The 9,904-nt window shown below is 39.8% G+C and overlaps 1 protein-coding gene across 4 annotated transcripts; it reads right to left on the bottom strand.

Moving 5' to 3' along the window:
* Positions 1–192: 192 nt before the first annotated feature.
* Vma21 (vacuolar ATPase assembly factor VMA21) lies at positions 193–9,427 on the bottom strand. 4 transcript variants are annotated; one of them, XM_029561814.1, is made up of 4 exons: positions 9,258–9,427; positions 5,074–5,082; positions 4,271–4,380; positions 193–3,760 (listed from the first exon to the last, which is right to left on the bottom strand). In XM_029561814.1, exons 1-4 carry the CDS (start codon positions 9,365–9,367, stop codon positions 3,618–3,620), a joined length of 372 nt encoding a protein of 123 aa, XP_029417674.1. In that variant the 5' UTR covers positions 9,368–9,427; the 3' UTR covers positions 193–3,617. The 4 variants fall into 4 exon arrangements, with proteins under 4 accessions (XP_029417674.1, XP_008827712.1, XP_029417673.1 ...); XM_008829490.3 differs by lacking the exons at positions 5,074–5,082; positions 9,258–9,427 and adding exons at positions 7,159–7,269; positions 9,016–9,169; XM_029561813.1 differs by lacking the exons at positions 5,074–5,082; positions 9,258–9,427 and adding exons at positions 7,159–7,269; positions 8,593–8,609.
* Between the last annotated feature and the right edge of the window lie 477 nt (positions 9,428–9,904).

Here is a 9,904-nt window from a genome sequence, read left to right as displayed (position 1 = left end):
ACCCCCAGTGACTTCACTAATCAATGCTACAGCATTGACAATGACACTGGTGACTGAAAGTTCTAACACTCTCGCCATTGACATCAAGGGACATCTTGTAACATGTTCACTACGCAAAACTCAGACGAGAATATGTGAACGTTCTTTGCAAACTGTAAGGTGCTGTGCAGATGTTGTTAGCTATTGCTATTATTCCTGTTCAGTGAGATTTCACTGAACACTAAAAGGAAGACTAGTTTGTATAACTGACAAATATGATTTACAGAACATCTTAAAAGCAACACAAGATACTTCAGGTACATGTATCAATGACATAGGCAAGGAGAAAGTGTGACCAGGAGACATGGGGAAGAAATCTGGACTTATTTAAGAAATAAAGGATTAAGCTATTCATAGGCTATGTATTTATAGTTAGCGTCTCAATGTCTCTGAAAGTAATTTTTAAGATAACTCCATCCCACTGAAAAATAAATTTTTTATAGTTATTAATGTGCACTTTGGCACAGCTTTAGTGAAAGTGAACTTAAACCCAGGAGCAGAATCTGAATAGTATATCACACTAGTGAATAGTAAGTTTAAAGTTCATTTCGGCATAAATTAGATACTAAATATGAAACCGTCTGGAGATCAGAAATACACAAGATACATGAAACACAGGATTGAACTCCTTCAGCTTTAGCCTTCCTTTATGTACACCTTACTTGTCTAAGTATTTTTTATCGACCTACTTGACTACTCTGTCTACATAAGATATATATGAAATGGAAAATGAACACAAATCCATTGGCAACTTGTTTTGACAAAGCCAATAGAACTGTTCTTTTTCATTTGTTTTTGTAGATGTTGTTCTTGTTCTTTGTTTTCGAAGACAGGTTCTTACATGACTCAGGATGACCTTGAACTCACTATGTAGCCAAGGATGACCTTGAACCCCTGATTCTCCTGCCTCTGCTTCCCAAGTACTGGGATTACAGACATGTGCCATCATACCTGGCTCAGTATGATTTCTGTGATGAAAAATTTCTAAGTACTACAATCTATTTCTGTTAAATTTCCATGAAACATTCTGTTATTTCTCATGGCAGGTTTAAAATTCTTTACTATGAACACAAACAAGAACACTACTGTTACATGTGAAATGGTATCCATTTGAAGAGCGTGCTAATGACATCAGATGCATCGTATAGCAAACTTCCATTTTTCAACAGTGGCGGGGAGCGGGGAGCTTATTCAGGGAACAAGTTAGGAGGTGGGGAAGGTATTGTTACAGTAAATGGGGTTAATTCAGTAGCTTGTATTGACACTTGAGTTGTACTACCTGATTCAGATTACTATTACAATCAGTTTTTAAACATCAGTGACCATGATCCTACTGTAAAACATAACAGTTTAACTGTAGCTTTCCCTTCCGATACATCATATGTGCTTTATGCCAGAGGAAACTAGTAAGATATCTTGAAAAATGTGTCCATTTGTCAAATAGCACATTAATTAACATAGTTAACAGCAATAAAATGGTAAGTTCTGGGGAAAATTCTTAGAAGTCTATTCTGTAATAATCTTGAATATGAATCTGACCATCTGATTTTAATATTCAAACACTTGTACTTTATTCCCAAGAGAAAATGACTTATGTTTGCATGTATCCTTGGTTGAAACACTTGAAGAAAAATAGCTGTATCATTACCTAACTAGCAAATATCTGAAATCAAACAAAATAATCCCAAGATATCTTTTACAAATAGCACAAGATCTTCAAAGTACAAGAAAAAACCTTGGCATTATATAAAAAGAAACTGAGCAGACAATTCTAAATACAACAGGCCACCTGATGAGGGAATCATCCAGAAATCTACTACACAACATTCAAGACTCAAATATCATAACTAAAAGTAGATTCTTTACAAAATAACCTTATATTTAGAATACTTGCTTAAAGATATTTAAACTATACACAACAGTGAAATATAATTAAGAACAATCCTGTAATAATCATACTGATCTATTATTTTGCTTAATGATAGCAGAAATGTATATATGTCTCTTCTGCCTAATCATCTTTATTCCTTCAGTCTAGCTCCATAAGATAAAAAGTAGCTTTGGACAAATGAATCAATCATGGCAAACATAAGCAAGGGCCTTTGTATTAGGATAATCAGTAACAAGTTATTTCAATTTATTTTTAGAGTTATTTTTAACTGATATAAAAACATAAGAACCATACATACTTTTTATAGGATGCCATGTAATTTTTTGATATATGCACATGTGCAATATTCAAATTGAGTTATCTATTCAATTATCATTTCTTTTTGGTGAAAACAACTGAAATTTGAATTTTAGAAGAATAAAGAAACAATGTGCTTTTTAAGATAATGGCCAGAAACCATATATTTGAAAAACTGTAAAGAGTTCTCTGGTAAAGTTGTCAGAATTTGAACTTAAACCAAGGTTGTAGTGTTTCTGGAACTAACATCGGGAAACACCTGTCAAAACTGCACACAGGTTGTAAACTAACATAGTGATTATCTTCAGGTAGCAACATTATGGGGCAATTTTTATTTTCTTTCTGACTTAATATGGATTTTTCTAGTGTTTTACAGAATATATATGATTTTCCAATGAGAAATAAAAATTTGGGGGACAGTTGTTTTTAGATTGTGTATATATAGTGTCCAGAGGTGGGTCTGACCAAAGTTTAAAGGTACTGAAGAAAGGTCACAGGACTATTTTATTTTTAGGGGAGGAGTCCTCATAAAAAAAGGCCTCAATGGTCATCCAAAAATATAGGATGTATCTTAGCTCTGATGAAAAAGACAAGAAGAGTAAGAAAACTCAAGGTCTGATTTCAAAATTGTTTCACTCTCAATGCATACAAACTGAACATTTTGATATTCGAATACCTATCACATACTATGTTTTATTAAGTAGGAAAAATTTAAAAGGGATTTCAATTAATTTTGTAATTGAAGCTTAATTTCAAAGCAGAATGAGGAAGCAATATTGTTGTGTTAGTTACAAAGTTGGCAGTGAGCTCATCTCTTGGCCCTCAGTAAACCCTAAGTCCTTTTACATGAATGGGTGTGATTTAAGCAAGTTTCCCCATTAAATTCCAGAATGTGAGATTTATCCTTACTCAGTGACATTCAGATTAATTACACTGTTCACAATTTAAGCAACTTCCCATAGGAAATTAGAATCTGAAATCCAAGAGCCCGATACTGTTCTGAGAGGGAAAGTCTTCCAGTGAAGAAGGAAACTGAGATTTGCTTCACTGTGTGTTTCTTAATGCATCCAAAGCAAAGGAGTAAAACTGAAAAGTATAAGGCAAATTGTTATAAAAGACTTTTGTTGTAAGATTTAAATTCTTCACAGGATAAGATGTAATTCACTTGGCATTTGCATTTGTACCTATCTCACTTTCTCAAATTTTTATTTGCAAATGGAGATTCAAAGTTAAAAGTAATTAAGTGGGTCCAAGTTTAGTCAAATGTGACTGACTCCCTGAATGATTTTAATGTTCTTTCTATTCAAATAAAATACATTTATTAACAATACCCCAGAAGTACTTATTATATTTAAAAATAAATTCATGCTATCAAAAGGTGAGGTTCACTTTAATCCTGTTTGCCTTCACGCCATTGTCGTGAGCCTTCATTCCAGGCCACGTAGACAAATAGGGCAAGAACGACATGAACCGCCACAACTGCTACAATTGCGGCATAAAAATAGCTGTCTCTGTTGGACATTCCCAGGGCACCTATCAAGAGAAGAAAAAATTTCATTTTATTTCACAACTTAGGAAAGTACAAAAACCAAAACATAATAATGGTGCTTGTTTTGTTTTGGAGACAGGGTCTCATGTAGCCCAGGGTGGCCTCCGAGTCAGTATGTAGCAGAGGATGAGTCAGGCTCTTAATCTTCCTGCCTCCACCTTCCAATTGCTGTGGTTACCATCAAGTACCACTTCCCCAGCAAAGCACATGAATTATTAGCTGTGTATTTAACTAGTGAAGCAAAAAACAAGAAAACAGCAAAATCAAATTTACAAATAAAAACGTGAGAAGAGGCAGAGGCTGGTGGATTTCTGTGAGATCCAGGCCATCCTAGTCTGGTCAAATTCCTGGCCAGCCAGGGTTACACAGTGAGACCCTGTCTCAAAAAAAACAAAACAAAACAAAACAAACAAACAAAAAAAACAAAAAAATTGCCCTAAAAACATAGAACTTACATTAGTAAGGCAAAAAGTCTTCAAATTTGTAAAACTTACCTTCGAATATGTAAGATTTCGTTGTAAAATATAGGCCAATAGGAACGGTGATCATTAAAGCTGTGAAGAACAGGAGAGTCTTTAGGGTTGACGCCAATGAGCTTTCATTCCTAGAATAAAGAAACAGGATCCTCAGGAGCCATACTGAAATATATACTACAATGCAATAAATGGAACATATGCTGGAAAACCTGCCCTGTGTTGTGAACACACACAGAGCATCCAGTCCCAAGGACAGGTGGCAGTTGTAGACATAGGGCATTTCTTTCACTATACAATGCCGGTTTGCATCCATCCACACCTTAAACAGACCATGGTTCAAATCGAATGTGATTAGTTATATCCAGGAAGTGATCCAGAGAAAGACGCCAATTCCTCTTCTGCCTTTACAGGCACATCATTCATAGAATTTAGGCAATCAAAATCAGGGATAAATCTGGTAATGGCATCAACTATTATGGACATCAGCAATGAAACACCGGAATTGGGGCACAAAGAACTTCCTTCCGCAACAGCAGAGAGCGCATGCATGCAAGCATCACGCCAAGCAATCCCACCGCTAAAAACTGCGCTGAGAAATCTGAACCCAGTTTCAGGCAAACAGTTCCTCTCCAAGACCTGTCATATGAACAGACGTATGATTGAGCTGGAGAACTGGAACCTGAACTGATTCAACTGGAAAAGGTGAATGTATTCTGGATTCAAAACTGATCTAAGGGGCTGTAGAAATGGCACAGCAGTTAAGAGCACTGACTGCTCTTACCACGGGAGTTCGACTCCCAGCAAGCATGGTAGCTAAGAACCTTGTGTGACTTCAGTTCCAGGGGATCCAACATCGTCTTTTCACCTTGACATGGGTGCACTTACATACATGCAGGCAATACACTCGTACACATAAAATAAAAATAAAATTTTTAAAAATCTAATCTAAGACCTAGCTGCCAAAAATAAATGTCACAACACAAATGCATCTGAAGGACATGATGCTAAACTAAATAATATTGGAAGAAAAATATTCTATGAGTCCACATATGTGTACACTCTTCAATTAAAAAGGTATCAAAGAGGCCTGAGAGATGGCTCCGCAGTTCAGAGTACTGGTTGTTCCCAGCCAAGCGTGGTGGCGCATGCCTTTAAGCTCAGTACTTAGGAGGCAGAGGCAGGCAGATGTCTGTGAGTTCCAGGCCAGCCTGGTCTCCATAGTGAATCCAGGCCAGCTGCAGCTACAGGGAGACCCTATCTCAAAATAAAAAGAAAGAAAAGAAAAGAAAAGAAAAGAAAAGAAAAGAAAAGAAAAGAAAAGAAAAGAAAAGAAAAGAAAAGAAAAGAAAAGGAAAGGAAAGAAAAGAAAAAAGAGAGAGGGAGGGAGGGAGGAGTACTGGCTGTTCTTACAAAGGACCTAGGTTTGATTCCCAGAACCCACATGGTTGCTAACATCCGTCAAAAACTCCTATTTAGGAGCTATGATGCATTTTAGCATCTGCTGGCACTGCACACATGAGGTGCACTTACATCCATGCACACAAAACATTCATAACACATGAAATAAAAATGAATAAAAAAATACCTGAATAAAGATCGCCTTTTTAAAAAGGTGATCAAATGTATAGTGAGAATATCACAGTGGCAACAATGGATAGGGGGAGAAAATATGTAGATGTATGTCGAAGTATAATAAACTAGCAGATATGCAAAGTTAATGAGTCGAAGCATGTAAACATGAAGACTAGTCTTCATAAAATCATATTGTATTTGGAATTTTTTTATTATATTCTTTGTGCATGTGGAAGAAATTAAAATCTTACTGCTGTGAGGAAAAAAGTTTCCAAGATTTTCTTTTAGCTCTTAATGTATTATCTTTTACTCTGGTATTACTGACCTACAGTAATTCGTGTGTGTGTGTGTGTGTGTGTGTGTGTGTGTGTGTGTGTGTGTTAAGCTGTTTCCTAGTAGAGGATTTCAGTTATTAAGTAACTGTCATGAAGAATATGAAAACACTATTTGGGCACTTCTTTCTGGACCTTAGACCTTTAAAAAAAAAAGCACTTTAAATTTTATATGGTGGTGAATACATATTGTACATATGCAATTTTCAGATTATCTAAGTAAGGAACACAAATTCAAAAAAAGGAATGGTTCACAGATTATTGTTATTTTTTTTTCAATGCCAGGGACTGGACTCAGGGCTTCATATATGCTAAGCAATTTTCTACCACTCAGCTACCTCCCTAGTCCTCTTTTTAATTATCTTTTGAGAGTGGATCTCACCAAGTTGCCCAGGTTAGCCTAGAACCCACTCTACTCCTGGCAGACCTTGAAATTGTGATCCTCCTGCCTCATCCTTCCTCACAGATGGGATTAAAGGCCTATGCCACTATATCTGGCTTGCTCTTTACATTATCTTTCTTAAATATCACCCAGTATAAATTTTACAAAGAATTATTATTGAAAATATGACATAATGCAATATAAATGTTTACAGAGTGAACAAAATCACTCTCACCACTGAAACATTTACTTTTTTATACATTAATGTCTAGCCTCCCCACACACACACTATGTACACCATGTTCTAGTCATTTATAGCCTATTATTTTCAATTCATTCTAACTACTTTCTACCTTAAACTTCAACTATTTGACTAATTTTCTGGGTGATAACCTCAGTAATTTAGGATTGTTATATACAGCACATTCACTTTAACTAAGATGTCTACAGTGTCACTAGATGATACAATTCCATGGACCCATCATCATACATGCAGTCTGTCATTGGCCAAATTGTGGCACATGACTGGATAAAATCAAAGTTAACTATACAAATTTTTTAAAACTAGTTAACTTTCCCTACTGTTTATACCACTTTTCTCCTTGGCTTCTTTTCTGTACCTGTTGGTTTTGCTAGAAAAAGTCAAGCTGGGTAAAATCAGTGATAAAACAAAGTAACTGATGCCATTTGATTGTTTCATCTTCTATCTTGAACTAGAGGATTACTGAGACCTGTAAGAAATGAAGAATGGATGGAAAAAGCCAGAATTAATGTTGGGCCCACACAAAACAAAGTTTCCAATGAACCTTATCATGCACGTTCTTTTAACACCACTTAAAGAGTTTTCCTACCTCCCCCTCCCCCGACCCCGGGGCGGGGGTTTGAAGAGTTGGTTCAGCAGTTAAGACCACTAATTGCTCTTGTTGAAGACTCAGGTTTGAATCCCTACACCCACATGGTGGCTAATAACCATCAGTAATTCGTGTTCCAGGAGATCTAACCCCCTTTTCTGATCTCTGTGGGCATTGCATGACACAGATGCACTTACATACATGCAGGCATAATACTCATACACATAAAATAAATCGTTTTCCCATTTCACAGAAATTTCTGAGGCAAAAATTGAACAGAGTTTACCACATTCTTTCTTCTACTGTAAGATTTCATTAGAAATTTCCTTCAGAAACACTAGTAACTATCCAGATGGGCTATCTTGTATTGTTAGTGTACATAATCAAATATTTATTGGTATTTTCATAAGTAGTAATTTTAAAAATTATTTGTATGTGTCCATGCACATGCCATGTGGGGGAGGTCAGACTACAACCTGTGGAGTCAGTTCTCTCCTACTATGTACGTCCTAGGGATCAAAGTCAGGTCATCAGTCTATGCAACATTGCCTTTTAACCAATAGTAATTCAAAAAAAATTATTTTTATGTGTATTTGGCCTGCATGTAAGTGCACCACATCCATGCAATGCCCCTGGAGGCCAGAAGAGTGCAGTGCATCCCCTGAAACTAGAATTATGGACAGTTGTTAGCTGCTATGTGGGTACTGGAAACCAAGCCCAAGCCTGTAAGAACAGCAAGTGTTCTTAACTGCTGAACTGTCTTTCCAGTCCCCATCCCCATAGTAATTTTGTGAAAAGGAAAACATATGTATTAACACTGTAGGAGAGTAAACAGATTTCAGAAGTCTAGTAATCAGAGTGCTCAGGTAATCACAGGCTTTGGAGTCAGTAGATATTGTCAAATGCCAACTTCAAGCCATAGTAACTGTGAGGTGTAATTTTGTGATCTTGGATAAGTCACTTATTTTAAGTCAAGTTCCTGCTCTTCAAAATCCGGAAATTAAGCAGTTAGCAAAATCGAGAATTAAGAAAACTGATGATGTATGTCAAAAGCCTAGGAGATGTCAATGAATAGGTGCTAACTGCTTTCCCAACTCCTTGCCTACTGAGACAGACGAGAAACACAGGTGCTGCACCACATTGTTTCTTTCAGGTCACCAGCCCCCACCCTACTGACTGATTCATCCAAGAGCAGGCTCACACCAGGGTCAGCCTCCACTCTCTTCGCACAGCAGATATTTTATGAAACCCTGTGATGTGGGCACTGACAGGGGTCCGAAGATGAAGGAGGCCGGGCACTTGTCATCAAGATGGCCCACCCTGCAATGGAGAGAATGCAAAAAGCGAGATCGCCATACAGACAACAGGGAGAGCAGGTGCAAGAACCGAAGCATGAACGAGGACCCCTCCCCTCTACCCGCAACCCTGGATCCCTAGCTCAGGAGTGAAAGGTGGGGCCGGGCGTGCAGAAACTGCAGACTCCGAACTGCTTCCCGTCGTCAGCGGCCCGCTACGGGCTGCAGAGATCCAGATCCCAAGCCCTCCCCACGTGTCACGTTCCTTCCCCGGATCCGGCGCCAGGCCAAGGCGGACCCGCCCTGGTCACCCGGCCGAGCTCAGGGCTACCTGAACTCCGGTGGCTGCAGCGCATTCAGCGCCGCTTTATCAAGGCGCTCCATGGTGTCGCCGTGCAGGCAGCAGGCAATGGGGGCTGGCTGGGGTCAGGGGCCCCAGGCGGACGACAGTCCTAGGCCGGTCGCGCCGGAAGTGCCCGGGGATGAAGCACGCAGGCGCGGCGCGGTGCAATGACGCAAGGCTGGGGTGCGCGCCACCGGCCCGGGTGCAACTTGGGCACTCACGTGACTTACCCGCGGGGAGTCCGCAACGCACGGGTGTGGGCGAGTGGCTCCTGTTTCAGGAGCAGGCCCGGCGAGTAGCCCAGCCACTCCACGTTGAGCCGAGACTTCCCGCGCAGCATTGTCCTATCGGCCGGCGGCGGCGTGCCGCGAGCTCGGCTCAGGGCCAGTCGTTCGGGGCTCAGTCCCGCTTGCAGCGCTGCGAGACCCGGGCGACCCCCGGTCTATGAGCCGCGGGAAGGACGACCCCGGTGAAGGCTGTGGTGCTAGGCAACCGAGCGGTATCAGACGACAGCAACACAAAAAGCAATGCACATTATTCCACCAGCCCTTGAGGAAAGGTCTTATTAATTCTTGCCCGCCTTGGAAGTCCAGCCTGGTGGGGGCGGGGGGGGCTTACCACTCACCCAGGTCTGTAAAACTAGAGAACTGTCAGCTGAACGAGCCCGTGCTGAGAGTGACCGGTTCACGCTGGTAACAGGTGACGCTAACTTCCACTTAAAGTTAAAAGCATGTTTTGCAGCTGTTCAGAAAGCCGCCAATGAGACAACAGGGACTCAAAAATAGTAAGGACAGTTGGGCCTAAGCTCCAGGTCACCCCGAGAGGCACCAGCAAAAAGGGTGTGTAAACCTTAGGACACGCTTGACAAAATTAGGTT

This window comes from Nannospalax galili, unplaced genomic scaffold, assembly GCF_000622305.1.
Source record: "Nannospalax galili isolate Female #2095 unplaced genomic scaffold, S.galili_v1.0 scaffold513, whole genome shotgun sequence".
Classification (NCBI taxonomy): Eukaryota; Metazoa; Chordata; class Mammalia; order Rodentia; family Spalacidae; genus Nannospalax; species Nannospalax galili.
Note: the sequence above shows the minus strand (reverse complement) of the source record. Positions and strands in the feature narration are given on the sequence as shown.